At 38.0% G+C, this 20,512-nt stretch overlaps 2 protein-coding genes across 2 annotated transcripts; both read left to right on the top strand.

The window, feature by feature from the left end:
* The first annotated feature begins 4,338 nt into the window (after positions 1-4,338).
* Positions 4,339-6,427, top strand: LOC105043709 (uncharacterized). Its single transcript, XM_010921368.4, is given in 3 exon segments — positions 4,339-4,599; positions 4,602-4,647; positions 4,650-6,427. Coding segments are annotated over 3 exon segments (1,527 nt in total). The 5' UTR covers positions 4,339-4,512; the 3' UTR covers positions 6,044-6,427.
* Positions 6,428-10,463: 4,036 nt separating this feature from the next.
* On the top strand, positions 10,464-19,443 carry LOC105043710 (phosphatidylglycerophosphate phosphatase PTPMT2). Its single transcript, XM_010921369.3, has 6 exons — positions 10,464-11,104; positions 12,799-12,921; positions 14,455-14,548; positions 16,448-16,530; positions 16,612-16,701; positions 18,842-19,443. Exons 1-6 carry the CDS (start codon positions 10,862-10,864, stop codon positions 19,244-19,246), a joined length of 1,038 nt encoding a protein of 345 aa, XP_010919671.1. The 5' UTR covers positions 10,464-10,861; the 3' UTR covers positions 19,247-19,443.
* Positions 19,444-20,512: the final 1,069 nt, after the last annotated feature.

Here is a 20,512-nt window from a genome sequence, read left to right as displayed (position 1 = left end):
GTGAACAAAGAGGGGTAAAGAGCTTTTACTTGATGATTTTTTTTTTTCACTTAAATCTTTAGGTATGTCATATTATAATTGAACTGGTCCAACAATGATGTGATGGGTCTAATTGAACAATAAATTTTCGATTGAAGCATCTATAATAACATTATATTGGCAATTATACAGTATATTTTTTTTTTTTTTTGGTAACATACTAGTCATCCATTTGAGCAACTACTTAACAAAGTGATTGCATTAGATACGAGATTATTTCAGTGGACAGGGTCCGACATAAGCCCCACACCTTAGGATTGTAACATATTATAATGCAAAAATTTGTTGGGTGTGATATATATGGTACTCATGGTTGTATGCCAAAGGGCCAATCGGCCAATAAATTAGTTTTATATAGATGTCGTAATGCTTGAGGCAATGCTTATCTGGCTCTCCACGCATGCTCCGACCTCATTTAGAAAACAAAAATTTGCTAAAGCTGGGCTAGAAATTAATTTTGAGTTTATAAGTTAATATTTATTTCAAACCAAGTTTAGAAGCCAAGATCAAATTTAACTCATGTAAATTTAAATCAAACTTCAACCAAAGCTGGAATGCTTGTCCCTTTAAATCACGCTACTTTGGCTACTGGTATCAGTTTAAAGCTCGCATTATAGATGGCATTTTTTTCAGCTCATGCTCTTTTTCGTGTGATTACCGAAAACTTGCCGACTGCTTAGCTACTTGTGATGGATTCTTGAGAGGTCAGCTCTGAAACAGAGGTCATAAAAGCAGTTATAAAACCTTGTGGCAGGGGACATGATCATAACAAAGCTAATGAAAGTGGTAGACTTCCATTTAGTTTTCATCAGCTGTTCTCAGCACAAGCTTGAGACATTTGATGATACATTATGACATGTTTGATTCGCAGGAGGAAATTTTCACCGAAATATTTTATTTAGAAAGCCAATATCTGCATATATAATACTGAGAAAATTTTTATACGTTTGGCACATTAGAAAATGGCTTATATTTTGTTGAGCATTTTTTTTTTTTTTTTTTTTGAAAGTTGTACGAACATCTTTTATACCATTAATAAAGTAAAGATCTTATCACATTCTATTTGAATAGCTTAACAGCACATCTGGAAAAAAAATATATATATATATATATATATATATATCTATCAATTTTTAGCTGATGAGACTGGAACTTTCTATATCCCAAATGGATTTTTTTATGAAATATGAAAATTTTATTTTCATGGGAATACAGCTTTTTCATCTCTCTTTTTTTAAAACTCTAACCAAACATTAAATCTCTCTCCATTTTTTCATCGAACACACTTTCTCCCATCCTCTTCCCATGAGCCAAACAATTAGTCGTTACCTGCCCTCATGCCTTTCTCCCCATCATATTATAGAAAGGAATAGAGAAATTCCGAAGCATCACCGTGCTTATAAAGCACGCATATAGCCCACTAAGCGCATATAATCTCAACTAAAAAGGTGATGGTGGCACCACTTTCTGCTAGAGAACACATTAAGAATCCATTATCATCTACGACGCTCGAGAACCTTCCCTTCGATCATCTAATTAAACTTGATTACCACAAAGTCACAATCAAGTGAGCAACTAGCTTAATAAGATTATCCGCCTTCCAAAAATAATCATCAGGACAAGCAAGGCGGCGGCAAACATGTCTACCTGTGGAATGGAATCGGACAATATTATCTTTTTAAGTGGATTACCACATGGAATCTCATCCCATGAGCATGTGCTGAGATGGAGTTGATCCAGACGAGATGCAAATTAACTTATCAGACCAAAGCTTTAGAATCAGTTCTGTAGATTTCTAAGCTATCTCCAGTACTTTCTACAGAAAAAAAGAAAAGAAAAGAAAAGAAAAGCAAATGAGTAAGAAAGCATGCATGCCTCGTCACTTTAGCTTTGTTTGATGAAGATTATCCGTCTATCTTGACTACATGGTTTTTGGAACAATGATTCTTTCTGGCGTGGCTCCGACGGTGACATCCACCATCATGAACGTTAGATCCAAGCACAAAACTTTGAACGTTTACTTCTAAGCTGAATATTAATTAGACCCAGACACAAATATCTTTGAATGTTTGGTTCTAAGCCTTGTCACCTTTTCTTTTTCCAAAACAACTGGCTTTGCCGCTGCTGTCAAATATGCCAAACAATCCATTTCAACAAATTAGCAACTTTCAGAAATGTCATAGATATTGCCACTTGATCAGGAGAAATTGATGACCAAGTAATTTTTAAGTTTGGATACAATCGCAGAAAACTGTAACCATCTATCGATGACCTTCATGGTAAAATAACATCAGTTGCTTTTAGACAATGGGTTTTCTTTTGCCTTCTTTCAGCAAAACTTTTGTATATTAAGATTTCAAAAATCAAAATTTTGAAGATATTGTGGAAGTACAATGGTGAATGTCATCAAGTCACCCCCATAACCAAAAGGCCGTCCAGGAATGTGAGTGAGAACGCACATTTCTCTACATATGCGTGAGGAATATGTCATGCTTTGGTCCACCAATGGTTTGTTTGCGTGGGTCCAACGCCATTCTGCGGCAGTATATTGAATTAACCAAGTGGAACAAAGTAAATCCGTTGTGTAAGAATCTTTGAGTTTAAATTGGAACGGCTCATAACTGGGCCACCTCAAGCACTGGGCTTTGAAGTTGTATGCCCTGCTCTGTTCCCTTATTTTATTATGCCGAATGCAAACAAAATTCTCGTCTTGAAGGAGACTCCAACAACACTAAGAACCCCTAGCATAAGAATCTAACTGTAATAGATTATGGCAACGAATAATTGTGAGATCGTTTATGTGTCACACAAGTTCCATGCAAGTTCTTACATTTGAAGGGTAAGTAGAAAGCTAACCAAACAGTATACAGTGATCATCCAATGGTCCAACCTAACCATTGCATTGCCAACTTCTCACAAACATTCTGTTCTTGGAAAAAAAAAGAAAAGAAAAGAAAAGTGATGAAAAAACAATCTCGGTTTCCCATTCCTGAATAATTTGAAACTAAGGGTACCTATTTTTTGAGAAAATTTCTCAACAGGTCTGCCTCTAACACCAATATTTTGCACTTGTTAATCAACATATAGATCAATAGGACAGGGATCTTTTAAGCATTGATCCTAAGAAGAAACATAATTTTTAGTATTTGTATGATTTTTTTTTTTTTGGCTATAAAACAATATATACCTTTTTTTGTTGTGGGATATCTCAGTTACCTACATCTTAACTTAGGAAAGAAGCCATTTTCTTGAAGCAGATATCTACAACATACATGGTGGACCCACACCATTTGCTAAAGAGAAGCATAAATTCTAACCAGTTAAAAACTAAACACCGCGTGAGAATCGAAGAACATCTCATATTCTTCTCCTAGACCATTAGATCTGCAATGAATAACTAGGAGGGAAGCAAAAGTAGGACAAGGGAGGGAGACTTAAAGGTAACGGCCTCAGACCCACATTCTCCCAAGCCAAAGCTAGCGTAAGCACCCCAAAAGAAGAATCCCGACCACATCCCTCCTCTCTTTCAACCTCTGTCTTGCCCGTTACCACAATAATACCCTGGTCCTCTCCCCAAGGTCCCCCTTCACTCGAGAAATAGGGAATTCCAGAACGACCAAAATCTCCCTCTGCTGTGAAGGGTAGGATGACCCAATTCAACGCAAAATTGAAACTTATAATGCCAACAAAAATGTGAGCATGATATTCTAAGCTGAAATCTCCATCGGTACTTGAGCCAATCTCCCAAGCCCACAGTGTTAACATCTTATTTTTGAGCATTTTATTCTGGACCCAACTGATTAGGTATTCTGGACCCATTGAAATGAAGATGATTACCTAGGAGACCATGAGTCAACAAGTTATATCAGAAGATATCAGAAAGATTTATTTAAAATCAAAATGAGGCATGATATGGATGTACATCCTTGTAATCTGTCGCATATTAGCACCATATTCAATCCACAGATTCAAATTATTGGATCCGAATCCCATTTTGCTTTCTTTTTGATGAAACCTTTCTCTTTTTTGCAATTAAACTTGCTCCATATCGCACCATCGAGATTTAATGCTCAGCACTGATTGATGAATCACATCAGAGATGATCATAATTTTCTAAATAGAATGGTTCAGTCACACTGTAGAAGCTCCCCTGGCCAAGAATGCATGTTGTTGTGTACCCTCGTGGAGCGGGGTATATTCGGCAAATTTCAGCAGAATTGAGGGCATCTTTGCATTTTCGACCAACGGTAACAAAAAGTGGCAGCCCACACCTTTTAAAAACAGCAGCCTCATCCCCTCTCCTCAGCCTTTTCCTTCCCTCCACTTTTCCTTCGTCACTAAGTCTTCTCCCCTTCCCTGCTCTTCTTCTCCACCTTTTCCTCTTCCCTCTCTTCATCTCCAAGGCAATCGGGTGATCAAAAGCGCAGAAAGGAAGAACAAGAGTAAAAGAAGAGCATCACAACCTCCACTGCAATGGCGGAGCCAAATCCTGCTCTCAACCCCTCCAAATTACCAACTCCAAGCTCAGAACTCCAAACCCACAAGCCCAACAAGCCTCAGCTAGATTCCTCTCCAGTTTCCTCTACAAAGTCATCTTCTTCACCATCATCATGCCCTCCTCCCTCTTTTCCCCTCCCAAGCCCCAGAGTCCATAAACCAATCCCTCTTCACCAGAAGCTGGGAACTCCTCCACCTTCTCGTCGTCGGGATTGCCATATCTTACGGCATTTTCAGCCGCCGCAACACCGAACCGGAGCTTGAAAAGGAGGCGGCTGCTTGGAAGGCTGATAGCCCCCAATCTTACATCTCCCAAATCCTTCATGTCTCTTCAGACTTCGACGATGACGAGGTTTATAGCCCCCATGGGCCTCTTGATGAGAGCAAGATCCGGACTTGGAGCTCACAGTACTACCGAAATAATCCTGTGGTTGTGGTTAGAAATGAACGAACCGATGCCGGCCACGCTACCAATAAGCCTCTGTATCTGCCTGTCCGAAGCTTGAAATCATGTGCCCAGGACTCGGGGTTAATGGATTCCTGTAATGAATTCATTGATGAGTACTCTGGCTCAGTTAACGGAATGGAAGAGTCTAGATCTTTTGATGCTCTGAATTCGGAGAATGGACTGGAGGGGAGTCCTGTCCTTCGATCTCCTATTCCATGGAGATCAAGATCAGGAAGGATGGAGGTGAATGACGAATCAGCTTCGGGTACAGGTATCGCATCTCCACCTTCTTGTTCTGTGCCACCTTCCATCTTGGAAGCCGATTTCGGGCCTTCCAGGACTCCATCATTCCGTTCTCCGGTGCCCCGTACCCCCTCCACTCCGAATAGGCTCGCTCCTTCACCCTCTCTTTCCCCAGAAATGAGGACCAAAAGCGGTGAGGATTTGGGGAGGAGGAAGAGCTTCAACAAGTCCACTCCACCCCCGGCACCGCCACCGCCACCTCCTTTTCTTGGACATGGCTATTCACACATCTCAGACAAAAAGGTTGTATCAAAAAGTTTCAAAGATGAATTGGAAGATCTGAGCAGAGGAAGGAAAGGCTTTCCGAGTGCCAAAGGCTTTGCTCCTTCGATGTCATCATCAAAATCTAGAAATGAAGCAGAAAGCTATTCGGTTGGAAGGTCAGTTAGAACAGTTCCAGCAAAGGAAGTCCCAAGCGCAATGCCAGATCGAGTGACCAACTTCGGTGCTGAGCAATCCTTTGGCTATGAAGCACTCCAGCCTCCTCTGGTTCCAAGATATCAAGCTGAGAAGAGGAATGAATTCATGGAGAATGTGATCGTTTCCTCGGATGAGTCCGATACTGATGATGTTGCTGGTGAGTCCTCTGACAAAGAAGTTGTTTCAAACTCTGTGGCAGAAGCAGCACCAAAGGAGAATGAAGTTGATAAGAAGGCTGATGAGTTCATAGCCAAGTTCAGGGAACAGATTAGGCTTCAGAGAATTGAATCAATCAAGAGAACCAGTGGGCAGCGAAGCCCCAGAAACCAAAATTAGTGTCATATTTTGGTGCCTTGGCAACCGATGATGTTTACTTTTTAGTGTCCGTGATGCTGTCTTTTATTTCTTTTCCTGAATTTAGAGTTTCCAAACACCTATCTAGTTGAATGAAGATTCAAAATTTGTTAGTCTTGTTCTTCATTCTCTTTTCAAGGCGATCGTCCTGCCTTTATCATTAGTGGCAATGTACTTGAAATTAGATTATTGGAGCATGTGATTACGCTTGTACTGAAGACTAGTCTATTTTCATCACCTTTTGTTCTCCACCTTGTTATGTTCTCCATGATGTGGTCTTGGAAATCCAAAAATTGTTGATCATGTGATTATGCTTGTATTGAAGACTAGTCTATTTTCATCACCTTTTGTTCTCCATCTTGTTATGTTCTCCATTATGTGGTCTTGGAAATCCAAAAATTATTTATCAACAGAGTGTGTGATGTTCGGTGCATTTTGTAATCAATTGGCACAATGAATGCATCAGTAGTTCTCTCTATATTTCATTCAGATCACATGATATTTCTATTAGAGAAGCTTGATGGTTCTCTAGCTTTTTATGATCATGTGCGCCTCTTTGCATGCCTGCATGCAAGAATTGGTGGGGTGAGAGAGATAGAGTGAGACTGTTTTTAGAAAATCTTGATTGTGAGTGATGTGGATTACTCCCTGCTATCAGATAACCTTCAATTATAACCACAGCCAAATATTCAAGGTTATTGGATGTTGTTGCCCATTTGCCCAAGTTAACATAGGTAAAAAAGGTAATTAAATCATTAACTTTCGAACTTGATGTATGGTAATCAAGTACATGATGAACATTTACACTAATATCGATTTCATGTCATTGGCATTGCACCGATGGGGCAATTTCACCAAGCAATTGAAGCAGATAGAAGAGAAAAGTAGATGCGTATTGCCATATTTTTTTCTCCTGTACACACTGTTATTTCTTTTATAAGTGAGCAGTGGAAAAAGGAGAGGAAGAGAGTCCAATATGAGGACATCAAGATTACGAGATTTAGCTCATGGAAAAGGTAGTTTATTTAACAATCGAATTCCACTATTAACAGTCGCACCTCATGAATTGAAATCCATCAGAGGAAGGATGACATAGCAACGTTAGTGTTGCATACATCAAGTATTCATAGGGCTTACTCGGAGAATCGTATGACTGATTCGGCCTGTACGATGGGTGGTCTGTGTCAGAATAAGGTTCAAGTACCTTAAGGACTGAACAAGAAATAGATCCAAAATTCCCGTGTCGAACTTTCATTGGCCAAAAATAAAAAAATAAACAAATAAAATAAAATAAAGTAAAGAAAAAAAAACTGATCTAAAGTTTTAGGTCAATCATCTGCCATACAATAGCTACCCGACTTAAAACTATGAAAGACTAGATAACCTGGCTCTGTAGTGGATTACCAAAGTTTTTTTAGCACAGCATGCAGCTACCTAAGTGTTAAACAAATAAAAGAGGAATGTACTGGGGTGGTGGCCGTCTATTCATCCAAATTTGATCCCGAATCGAATATTTTTCAGTGAAAATTGAGACCCTATGATCATACCTAGAGGAGGTTGATGCACCAGATCACCCCCCCTCCAATGCCCATTTTTTTTACAAAAAAAAAAAAACATATAAAAGAGAAACTTTGATCCTGCCTAGAAGATTAATTTTATCATTGGAATGAATTAATTCAATCGAATTTTCTAGATTATCAGGTGCTTTATTTTTTCTATTTAACTTTCTAAGATCATTTTTATTGGAATACTTGGTTATTGCCATAGTAATCTTAGAATTGCTGTTGACAGCATAAGGGCTTCACAACCAGCATATTACAAGATTTTTTTTTTTTTTAATGAGGGTGCTGCGTTTTATAGCATTTTGATGTTTTCCCTCTTCTTTTGTGATTTCCAATATTCTAATTTAGGAGTTGTAGGAATGACCTTCAACGGGTTACGTTCTGCAAGACTCCAGATGTGAGATCGATAGTGAACCGAGCTGGAGAGCTGAAAATTACGCCGACGTGAACTGTTAGCAAAATCTGCAAAAGAAGTCTTAAAACCATGGAGTGCCCTCCGGTTTAGGATCCTCCTATGTTTAAGTCAGTCGGAGCTTTGAGAACAGATAGTAGAAATGGAGAAGTAGAAAGCAAAAAATAGGAATTTGAATGGAGAAAATATGGAGAGAAGTCTGGTTTCTTTTGAAAATTTTAGCAGAGTTTTGTCTTTGTTCACTCATGTTTGACTTATCTTCTGGAGAGCACTTTATCCCCCTTTATACCAAGGGAGCTTGCTTAGGTCTTAAAGAAGGATTGTTAGGCTGTTACAGAGCACCCCACGATTTTGGAATTTTTTTTGCCATTTTACTAGTGGTTCACATCGGTGCAACTCTCAACTCTCCAACTCGGTTCATTGCCGACTTCACCTCTGGAGTCTTGCAGCAACAGGTTAGTTGGCATTCTCCATTTGCTTCAAAAAAAAAAAGAGTTAGTTGATGTCCACTAAGTAGAAAAAAAATTATTATTTAATTAGTACCACCAGTCGATCAATCATGTGGTACGAACCGTTTATATGAAAAGAGATGGTCGAGATTGTGCACTTGTATGAACTCACTGAAGTATTATAGCAAAATTTGACAACTATTAACGAGGTTAGCTGGCACTGATCTCCAAAAGAGTTTAAAAGAAGTTTATATATATATATATATATTAGGAACACCTTCTTAATTTTAATTCAATTTCACTTACATCCTCTCAATTTTCAAAGTATTAAACCAACCCTTCATATTTTTAAGATATTTCAAAATAGTCCTATCATTTATCTCCATTAATAGAATAATATCATATGATCATTATATTATAACGTCATTTTATAAAATGATCAAACTATCCTTATCTCTACCTCCTTTCTCCTTTTTGATTGCATCTCTCCTCCTCCATTGTCGATGTCCCTCTTTTGTCCTCCTCCTTACCTCTCCTTTTCTTCTCAACTCCTCATCATCCTCCTTCTCCAAACCCACTCATTAGCCCTCTCCCTCCATTTATGCCCACTTCCCGTGGGCAACTCCTCCTTTCCCTCTTCATCTATTTCTCTTTCTCATCATCCTCCTCCTCTAAGTCTTCCTATGAGCTCTCCATCTCCATGTTGGCTTCGTTTACCTCCACCCATTTCTTGTCGATAATCTCCCCCCACCTTCTTCATCCACTTCTCCTCCTCATCCTGTTCTTCCTCCAAGTCCGCCCATAAGCCCTCTCTTTCTGCAACGGCTCTATCCACCTACTTGATCTCCTTCTTCTTCACTCACTTCTCCTTCTCATCCTTCTCCTCCAAGCTCATTCATGAGCCCCACCCCTCTATGGTGACTCCCTCCACCTTCGCCTCTTCCTTACCAGCACCCCTCATTCTCTCTCATCTCCTTCCTCCTCGTGCATTTCTCCTCCTCATTCTCCTCCTCTTCCAATCCTATTTATGAGCCCTTCCTCTCTACAATAGCTCCCTCCACCTCCTCACTTTTCTCCCCAACGACCCTCATTTCTCCTCCTCTCCTTCCTCCTTATCCACTTTTCTTCATCATCCTTTTCCTCCTCCAAGCCCATTTTTAGATCCTCTCTCTCCATGACAGCTCCTTCCATCTCTGCCATGTCTATGCCGGCAACCTCTCCTCCCATTTCTCTTCACCCATTCTCCTCCTGCTCATCCTCCTCCTCTAATTCCGTCCATGAGGCCTTCAACATTGCCTTCTCCTTCCATACCGATATCCATGACTCCATCCTTCCTCTCCATAATGGCTCCCTCTATCTTCATCTTTATTTTCTGGTAAAACGGATAACTCATACAAGCCTTAAGCCTTGTATGAATACATCAAAAAAATAAAAATTTTATCATCATTGGTAGACAATAATAGAATTATTTTATAATAATTTAAAAAAAATTAATATTTTTTAAAATTAAAAAATAAAAAATAAAATAAAATTAAAATTAAAATAATATTTTTATAATTTATTTTAAAAAAAATTTGCTGGAAGTTTAAAGTAAAAATCCTGAGCGCTGCTGAGAGGACCAATAGATGTACGTTTGTGGTCCGTTCTCCGTAGAGCCACGTGTCGAGCCCACCCGACAGCCAAGCACGGGCCGACTCGGGTCCGAGCACCTTATCACGTGGACGTGCCGCGCCTACCCCACTGAGCCGTCCGCTCCACCCGTGACTACATCCAACAGGCCGCCGATCCCAATTACATCCGACGGTCAAATCAATTCACAACTTCTTTTTAACTCGCAGGCGATTGCGAACGCGGTGGCCGTTCGATCCATAACCTATCTAACATGAGATGTTCATCGACCGCGAGCTGCGAACGCACATGGAAGCGACATGACTGCCTTAATGGAAGACTAGCCCTTAAGTAATGCCGTGGGTAGCGGTCCAGGGGAAAGCTGGTAGTTGTTGCGGGGTGACTGGTCTTTTTGTTTTTGGGGAGGGAGATGAAACGACGTAGCGTAAAATTGAGAAGGAAATCTGGGAGAGAGGTAGATGGCTTCTTCGATTTGAGATCAAGAAGAGAAGAATAGCTTGCGGCCGTGGATTCCACACACACTCTCTCTGTCTCCTTTTCTCCATTTATCTCCCCGATCGTTGCCTTTTGATGCGATCCCTCTTGGATCGGAAACCGGTTTCTTTTCCCTCTTTGCTCGTTTCAATCGATTGCGATAGAATCCTTTGGATTCTGTGAGATGTGAAGGATTTGCCTGTTGGAATTGGGGATCTTGGGTTTGTGGGTTGGGATTTGAGATTGAATTGGGAGAAATTGGGGAATTTGTGGGATGTATATTGAGGAATTGACTGAGGGTGATTTCGGGGGAGGTGGAGGAGGAGGAGGACGAGGACGAGGAGGGAAAGGTGAATCGTCGATTGCCGGGATTCATGGCGGGAAGGTTGTGTTATTGGATGCGAAGAGGGCGGTCGTTGGGGTTGGTGCTCGGGTTCTCTTCTATCCGACTCTTTTGTATAATGTTGTTCGCAATAAAATACAGTCCGACTTTCGTTGGTGGGATGAGGTCGATCAGGTTTGTGCAATTCTATCATTTTGCTCCTCACGATGCAGTTTTATTTTTTTCCTTTTGACATTTTCTTTTTCTTTTTTTTTTCATTTTAAGAAGTTTTTCCCCTTCCACTTTTGATGACTGTTGATAGCCATATTTGTATAGATTTGATCAGTTCCAGTTTGCCTATCAGAAAGTGATAGACTATAGATGCATTACAGCTTGGATTTTGTTGGCAAAAAAACAATTTGAATCCACTTTATATATATATATGTATATATATATATATATTATATATATATATATATATATATATATATATTATGTTGGGAGAATTAAGTGGCACACTATTGTTTACCAAATTTATTGGCTATGTGAGAGAGTCCAAATAGCTGTAGGAGTGAAAAACATAGACTCTTTCAAATTTGAAAGCTTTTAAATAGAGGATGAAACATGGATTTCAGCCAGCCTTAATGTATATCTAGCAATGGCTGCTGGCTAGAAGTCAGTACACAAGATGTTAGAATAAAACAAAAAACATGAAAATTATTCAATATAGTCTTAAATAGTTCATTGCTGTCTGGTCTATAGTCAGATTTTGGATATTGAGTTGAATGTTGGAACAGTTTGGTTTCCTTTAAAAAATCAAAAACAAAGTTGATTGGGAACAAGAGTCGGCCATTACATATAAATTTCAATTTTCCTCTGAAATCAGAAGTTAAAAAAGGTTAAAAATTGAGTCTTATTAGTAAACCTTTTGAATGTGAGACAAAAGCTTCATGAATTCATCTTTATATATAAATGAATAGTAAGTGGAAAAAATCATGTGAAAACGAAGTCAAAAGGTATCAGTGTTATGTTTGGTGCTGCAAGTGAATGATGTGGAATCAACTGGAGCATGACCTTATTCCGTCCAAACTAAAGAGATTTGAATCAGGCTTAGTTTTGGCTTATTTCAAATGTGGATGAAATATAGATTTAAGAAGTATCAGGTCCTGTTATTTATAATTTTATACAGTTTCATGGATTTGCATTATTATGTGTGCTTGTTAATTAATCTTTAGTGAAATTGGCTTTTCAGTAATGCCTCTATGTTGTTATGGTTGTTGATTTCTTTTTAATAAATGTGTTTTCTTATTAGTTGTGTTTTTTCTACCCAATTCGTACGCTCAACACCCCCCCCCCCCCAAAACCAAAAAAAAAAAACAATAATTAGTCTGTCAAAGTTAAAATATATTTTGACCCAACCTCTTAGAAAGTTGATTGGGCTTTGATTCAAAATTAACCTGAGTCAAATAGATATACGAAAATACAATCAATCTTGACCAAGTCAAGTGAGTCAAGCAGGCTGGGTTCATTTGAGGTGTGCTGGGTGATAACCCAAAGAAATTGGATGGCCTTGGTTGCACCTGATCACCTAGGTAGGTGTTCACAAAGCAGGGTGACCTATGACCACTCATGTGGTGGGCCTTGCCAAGGAGCTCTAGTTTAGTTAGGCACCCAGGTCCCAGGCAGGTGCCTCTGACAACTAGGATATGTAGATCCTGCATGCATAGGCATCAACATCCATAAATTTATTTTATATTATTATCACTGTTATATACATGCATATTAAAAAGTGATCACATTGACAGATCATTTTCTCTTGCATAATTTTGATTTCGGTGCTACTTTTCTCATATGATGTCTTTTATAGAGACTAACATATCTGCCATCAGTTTTTACTGTTAGGTGCTGTTCCATTCCCTAGTGATGTTCCTCACCTAAAGCAACTTGGTGTTTGTGGAGTTGTCACCTTAAATGAACCATATGAGACACTGGTCCCTACATCACTTTATCTTGTAAGTACTTTATTTTCTGTTGGCCTTAATTAATGTGCATGACAAAAATATATTCACAGGCATCTTATTCTCCTTATCCCCTGAAATTTTTTGTAGTGTGACAAAGCGTAAATTGTACATAGTTGAGAAAGGCAATGCAATGGAAAAAAATAATTTGATTAAATTGCTTTTGCATGTACCTACAGGCCCTTGAAATGAGCAGTGCATAGTGGGATCACAACCTACAAGTGGATTTGGTAGTTTGCCTATCTAGAATCATAATTGAAGTTATATATCTTCAATTTAATGTGATATTTGATGCACTTCCTTTGACAAAGGCAACTGTCATGCAAGCATAAAGCATTTTGTTTTTTTACAGAGCTAATACTAGATTTCCATAAATTCAAATATAACCTGTATTAGTTTTGTCCAACCAACTCAGACTATGGATAAGCTATATGAATGGATTGTAAACTGGTAGAAATGAAGCTGCTTTGTTCTTTCAAATATGCAAAAGATCAAATCTCACTTTGTGAAGGGAAACCAGCCATTGTCCTGCTACATATATTCTCATATCTTGTTGTTGTTAAAAATTTTCTAGTACATTAGTTCATAGATAGAAACAGATAGGAACATAAACAATCTACTGTTAATGTTTCCTCATTTGTTTTTTTTTTTTGGTTTTTGTTTGTCAGATTTTTTAGACTTTTTGAATACAGGCAATGTCCTGACATATATTCTTATATCTTGTTATTGTTAAAATTTTCTAATACATTAGATCATAGATAGAAACAGATAGGAACATAATCATCTACTTTTAATGTTTTCTCATTTATATTTTTGTTTATATTTACATTAGATCATAGATAGAAACAGATAGGAACATAAACATCTATGATGTTCTCTCATTTATATTTTTTTTGTTTATGCCAGTTTTTTTAGACTTTTGCTCATACTTTAATTTCAAAATTTGTATCCAAAGCCAGAACAATTCAGATTGAATTTGATCAGTTTTACTTCTGACCTCTGCCATAAAATGCTGCCACCACTAATTCTTTTGCATATCTGTTGTTATTACTTGTTCATATTATTCAATTATTACTTCAAAATATATGGTACTTTGAGGTTTCTAGTTTACTGACATAATTCATGCAAGACATCCTTGCCTTTATAAAGATTTCTAACATTGCAAACTATGGCTACTAATTTGCACAATAAATACTTATTACCATTTGCCTTCAAGTGCATAGATTCTTGACTTCCGCAAATTCTTGCATATGATTATATGGTATTGTATTGTGAGAATTTTTTTCAAAACAATTTTTTCTCATTTTTATTTTCTTGAAATTTGCTGCCGGTTTGTTGGTATTTTATCCTATTTCCAGGCAGTGATATTTTCACCCTCAGTGGTTATGACTGTTTTGTTTGATGACTAAAATAATTTGGACATTTTTTTCTTTAGTATGTAGATGGCAGTTCTTTATATTCATTGTTGTATATGAATTTAAATGAGGCAACTCTTTATGTACATTTTCTTTTTAATTATTATTATAGGATCATGGGATTGAACATTTGATGATACCAACAAGAGATTACCTCTTTGCCCCATCGATTGGAGATATTTGTCGAGCTGTAGATTTCATCCATGGTAGGCATCTGCCTTCTTTGGCTTTAGTATGCATATCAGATAAATTTATCTTTTATGGTGCCTCAATTATGATGCAATATTGATTTAGTGTAGTTGCATTATTGAAATTAGACCTGGTTGTGTGAGGTCTAGTTCACTGATTTACCAACATTTAGTAAGTAATATATCTGTTAGAATTTCAAAACAAAGTATCTGTTTGTATGCAACAGCTATTTGAGATTCCTTTTGACTAACTTATTGAAGAAGTTGCAAGACATAATCCTAATTTTGTTATTCCTGACATACACAAATTAGCAGCAACTTTGGGCATCTTATGGCTATATCTTGCACCTTGATTGTGTGGTTTCAATTAAGGTTAATAATGATATTGTCTGATTTTCATAGTTATATAATCTGATGCTCTTTAGCATCACCTTCTCCTTGCTTATGAAATCAGCATACATTATTTTCCTATTTAAGGAAACTTTCATGCCCCACCAAACTTTAGTTCAAATGGTACTACCCCCAGCCGCTTCAGGGGTGGGGGTTTGATTTTGTAGGGTGGAGACCCTCCTTTTGGACCCTGCTACTCAGTTCTCTGGTTGTGTGTGCCTTAGGCTCTCAATGATCTCGTTTCCTACCCAGGCAGAAGGAGGGAGGGGGCGGGGATGTGTATAGGGTAGGGGGCGAAGCCTCCCTATTCTATAAAAAACATAAAAACCAAAAAAAAGAAAAGGAAAAAGAAACTTGCATATCACACCAGCATAGTGCATCTTTAGTAATTAAAATAAATGATGAAATGATATGGGAGAAACAAAATTGGGACATTCTCACATAAGCCTTCTTTGTATATCACAAACAGAAGAGGTTAAAATTATATGATACATAATGTAAAAAATAACAAGGACACATGACCATCTTCCTCAGTGATTATTTCATACTCCTGCTTAAGCATAAAATATGTGGAGATACTTTTTGGTGGGACACTTGTTGGGAATCATGAGAGTAAGTGCGGTGGATGTAGGAGTGGGTATTGGTGTTTTGTGGGGGATGGGGCATGAGGATGGGTGTGTGTGTGTGTGTGTGTTTTTTTTATTTTTTGGTGGGGGTGATATAAGATAATATCACATGCATGGAAGGTTGCAGCTTCTTTGGTTAATTGGCCTTTCTCATGGATTCTCGAGCCTCAATTCCTAGGAAGGGTAGACCTGAGTGGTTTAATTTCTTCACTTAGAGAGTTGAGGGAGAGATTTCATGCATACCTCAGGAATATTTGAGCAATGGTTTTGAGAACTTAGTTTTCAGTGACAAAAGAGACAATCAGTAATGTGTCTTTCTTTATGGAGAGATATTTTTGTGTAATTTGTCATTTATGTGGGATAAAAGGGCACCTCTTTAATGATTACTGCTGATACATGGCACTATAGCCAATGTTGAGTCTTGAAGTCAGGCTCTATACCGGTTTCTTACCAGTACAGTATGGTATGCCTCTGTACATGACTGCATGATCTGTTGAAGTCAGCATAACACCCACAGCATCTGTCCGAATTTTTTTTTTTTTTTGGTTGGTGGGGGGTACCAACAAAGAGCCTGCTGCTCTGCCTGCTTCTATGCAAAGCAAACCCTGGTATGGATCAATTCTCAAAACCTATGGGAAATTAGTAGGCTCAAAGTCACAATGCACTCTCTATGATATAGATGACATGATAATCTTGTTCTGCTTATCTTTTACCATGATGTCATTGAAGCTTTCTTTTTCTTTTTCTTTTTTTTGACTTTCATATTTTCCCATGCTCACTAGCTAAGTTGGACATCTGTTCTTGGGGATTGAGTTGTGAAAAAAGATTATGCATGTCTTTTTGGTTTATTTTTCTTTATTTTTTATTAAGTTGATCTTTTCTTTTTTATGGACTCATGAAGAGAATGCATCCCGCGGGAAGACTACATATGTTCACTGTAAAGCAGGTCGAGGCCGCAGCACAACCATTGTTCTCTGTTACCTGGTTTGTTGCATGCTTACCCTTTCTTTAAGGAAATAGTGATGTGCATTTGCGGAATCTATGTCATAGAGTTTTATCTTTTAGGTGCAACATAGGCAAATGACACCTAGTGCAGCATATCAGTATGTCAGATTAAGCAGGCCAAGAGTTCTTTTAGCTTCTTCACAGTGGCAGGTAACTCATAGCAGCCTCTGCAGGCTCTTCATAAGCATTATTCTTCTGTCATCTTTATTATCATCAGTTTATTTTTCGCTCTGCTCTTCTCTAATCTCTCTTTTCTCTCTTATGAAGATGAATCTTTTTGGTTTTCTTTATTGATTTATTGTTTTGCTATTTAATTAACGGATTGAGCCTTATTTGACGAATAAGTATACAGATTAAACAAATCATTTCTGTCTCCAATGTGTGTATCGATGTGCATATTGGCAGGTTTTCAGAATAATTCTGATTGCACAAATAACTTATCTAATAGTTAGACACATGTTGACATGCTGGGCTGCTTGGAACTGAGACATTAGGTTTATCGATATGTATTTGCAATGACCTTTTTCCCCCTCCTTTTTTTTCCTTTGGGGAAGGGTGGTGGTAGTATTGATAATGCATATGTAATTTTAAGCCTATCAGCGCTGTATAATCTGTTTCTTTTATTTTCCCTCTGCAAAAAACAAGCTTCTATTTAATTTGTTACTAGAAAATAACCGTCATGATGCTGTGGATAAATTGAATAAGAGAGGGGAAAAAAAAAAAGGGCAGGGTTTGGTGGTGGTAGCAGTGTCTGGCCGACCACAAGGAGGGAGAGAGGGAGGGGGGCAACTGAGTTTCTTGGCCGCCGAGAAACTATTTTTCTAAGCATGTAAAGACAACATATTTGGTTGACTGTTAAACACCTTTTATTGGAGAGTTTTTTCTATAGCCATAATGTACTTAGTAGCATGTACATGATTTTTCAAATTCTGCATTTTGCAAAATTAACTTCTACCAATAGTCCACCAAATGTGGCTCAAGGGAACTGCCAACCTATGCTACTCAAAGCTTCTGCATCAAGCATGTGAAGCTCACCCACTATCCACAAACTTGATGTGAATCTTCTGGACCAGTGAGGATTAAAATTCACCATATGGTGAAATACTGCATAAAATGTTTAGTATATTTGAAGTTCAATACCCTGTTTATGTGTATCTCATTTGTTCTTTAAGTTTTTAGATACATTAGTTGACCAATCCATGTTGTATGAATTCATGATAGTCTTGCTTGATGTATCACTATTATATGAGTAAATCAGAACTATTGTGCTTGCTTTTTTTTTATTTTTATTTCAATTCTATTTTGATATATGGTGTTCTTTTCTTTTGCACAAACTAAATCTGTTGCATTGTCTGGGTTTTGCCATGCATTATTTGAGAGGTCCCATAAGGGCGTGTGTTTAGTCCTTGCATTGTTTATTAATCGAGGAGATCTTGGGTACTTATACAGGGCCAAGGAACCCTACTATACTTTGCTAGCCTTTTTTGGTGAGGTCCTAAGCTATTACAAATAGTAGTAGAGCGGATCCAGCTCGTGACCTATGTTGGACCAGGGAAGGTGCAGCATGGTCTCTTTTGGGGTTGCCATGAGCCAATTGTGGTGTTTGCTGGTATATTTGACTGGATTTGGACCCTTTGTTTGGTAAAAATGCTAGGACTTAAAATAGGAGTATATGAGGACTAGCGTGGGTGTGTTTTATCCCACATCGGTTATTTGCTAGAAAGATTTTAGGTACTTATATAGGACCATGGAACCCAAAGAATACTTTCTTAGCTAGCTTTTTTGAAGCTCCTGGATCATTACATTATCTCTATATTTTATAAAATAAAAATAAAAAGGTAGTATAATATAAAAAAAAAGATTCATAACATTAAGCGAGTCCTTACGCAAAAAAAAAAACATTAACTCAAGTCAAAGGTCAGAGTCAATAGCAATGATTCGAAGCTCTTTTTTTTACATTACACTATTTTAGAAACCTAAAGATTTTGTGTAGATAGATATAATACAGATTTCTGATTCTAGCAGGAAAAGGCGGTAACAAGTTGCTGCATGAATGTGCTCATTCCTGTATTACTTTGTAGCAATTTGCTAACTTATTAGAAGAACTTAATATTGAAGTGTTAGAATTGGTTTGGTAATGTCAACCCTTTTTGTTTCAGGAAATATTGTTGCTCCTTGTAATCCTGTGTGTGAAATTGTTCAATGAAATATCTGCTCTTTGTTTGCATCAAGATGACCAGCAATGCGAGCATTATTTTTGACAAATTTGCTTTTGCCATATGAATTGCAGGCTGTCCAAGAGTATTACCGGCTAATGGTGAAGAAATCGGGAAGGTCTAGCTGTTTGGACAATCCAATTGTAAAGTCACCAGCAATCGTCACCACTCGAAACCTGGTGGCTTTTGATGACAGCTCCTTTGTGGTGGTATCAGAATCTGACCTTGATGGGTATGATGGGGGTGTTGGACCTTGCAATATAGGCAATAGCATATGGGCAGAGCTGAGCCTTGCATACAGGGTGCAGTTTGCTAGCCAAGCAGCTCTTGCAAGGCTCTCATGTTTCTGGCTTCGGTGCCAAACTAATCGGGAGATACTGTTGACTGATAAGGTTGGGAGGGAGAGCTGCTCTTTGGAGGCTGATCAGCTGGGAAGTGGACATCCCTGTTTATTGCAAGGAATGGTGGTGAAATTGTAATTATGTTTTTTTCAATCTTTTTGTTTTCCTTCACGTATCTGAATCTTCAGTCTTTTATGGCAACTTATTAGCATGTCTGAGCAAGCAAAACAAAGACTCAGGCTGTTGTTGCATACATTAGTACAGCTTGTATATATGTGAAAATAAATCGTACAGCATTATGTAATGAGGTAACAAATGACATCATATTTATTGCATCCTTTTCCTTGTCCCCTTGTGTATATCCAACGATTTCGTACTTGGTTTGTCATAGCTTTTTTTCTTCAGGCATTTATGATGCATTCTTTTAACTTCTAAGTTGTCTGTATGACTTTGAGTTGTAGACAAGCTTGAACTGAACCTGATGTAGGTTCGGCAGCAGAATCTGCACCAGCTTATGACCACCATCTTGAGGAATGAAAACCAGAATTATAAAATTTTGGGGGACAATATCTACTTTGGATTGCGAGAAAGGAGATATGCTGTATAAAGCAAATAACGTAAACAACACTCAAACTTCCATTTTGACGGAGGGAAGATCTGTCTGCAGGGCTTACTGAAGCATAGCAGACCGCAGATGGCTCTTGTTGAATATAGATTGCATCGATTATCTTCTTGCTCGTCGTCAATCTGTAGGTTTATAGGCACGGATTCGCATCAGAATCCAGTTCACCCTCGTGCCTGTACACACTAAATAAAGCCTTCTCCGTGATGTCAACTGTGTTCTGTAGATATGAAGTCAGATATTGGGTAACCAATTGGACGTCTACCTCTTTTTTCTTTAAAAAACATCAGTATGCCTTTTTTTTTTTTTTTAAGGAAAAATAAATCAATATGTTATATAATAACGTTTGAAAGCACAACCTTGATAACTCCATGAAATCAGTCAGCTTTATCCAACACAAGTGAACTGGCTTGAGAATGAGAATGCGACATATATATATATTTCTTCAAACTCACCAACCGTTCTTGAGTCCTTTCTCAACATCCTTTTGCAATATTTTGTTTTCTCCCTCAACCCTTTGAACTCCTCAACTAACAATCTCTTATGATCCTTAGTTTACATTTAGTATTAGATGGCACAGAGTATGTGCAGATGGTGGTTAAAAAATAATGCTCATGTTGCTAGAATCTCAAAAGGAAAGCTTTCGGTGGAATTATAATGCAAGGCTCAGAGAATATAAATGCAGAAAGTTGGTGAAGGGCTCTGTTCAATCTCACTTTTATAATCTTTCCAGAATGTGGTATTTCACTAATCGGAAAAACAACCATGATGACATCTTCATG

Source organism: Elaeis guineensis, chromosome 4 (genome assembly GCF_000442705.2).
Source record: "Elaeis guineensis isolate ETL-2024a chromosome 4, EG11, whole genome shotgun sequence".
NCBI lineage: Eukaryota > Viridiplantae > Streptophyta > Magnoliopsida > Arecales > Arecaceae > Elaeis > Elaeis guineensis.
The sequence above is the reverse complement of the archived record's forward strand: the minus strand, read 5'-3'. Positions and strand labels throughout refer to the sequence as shown.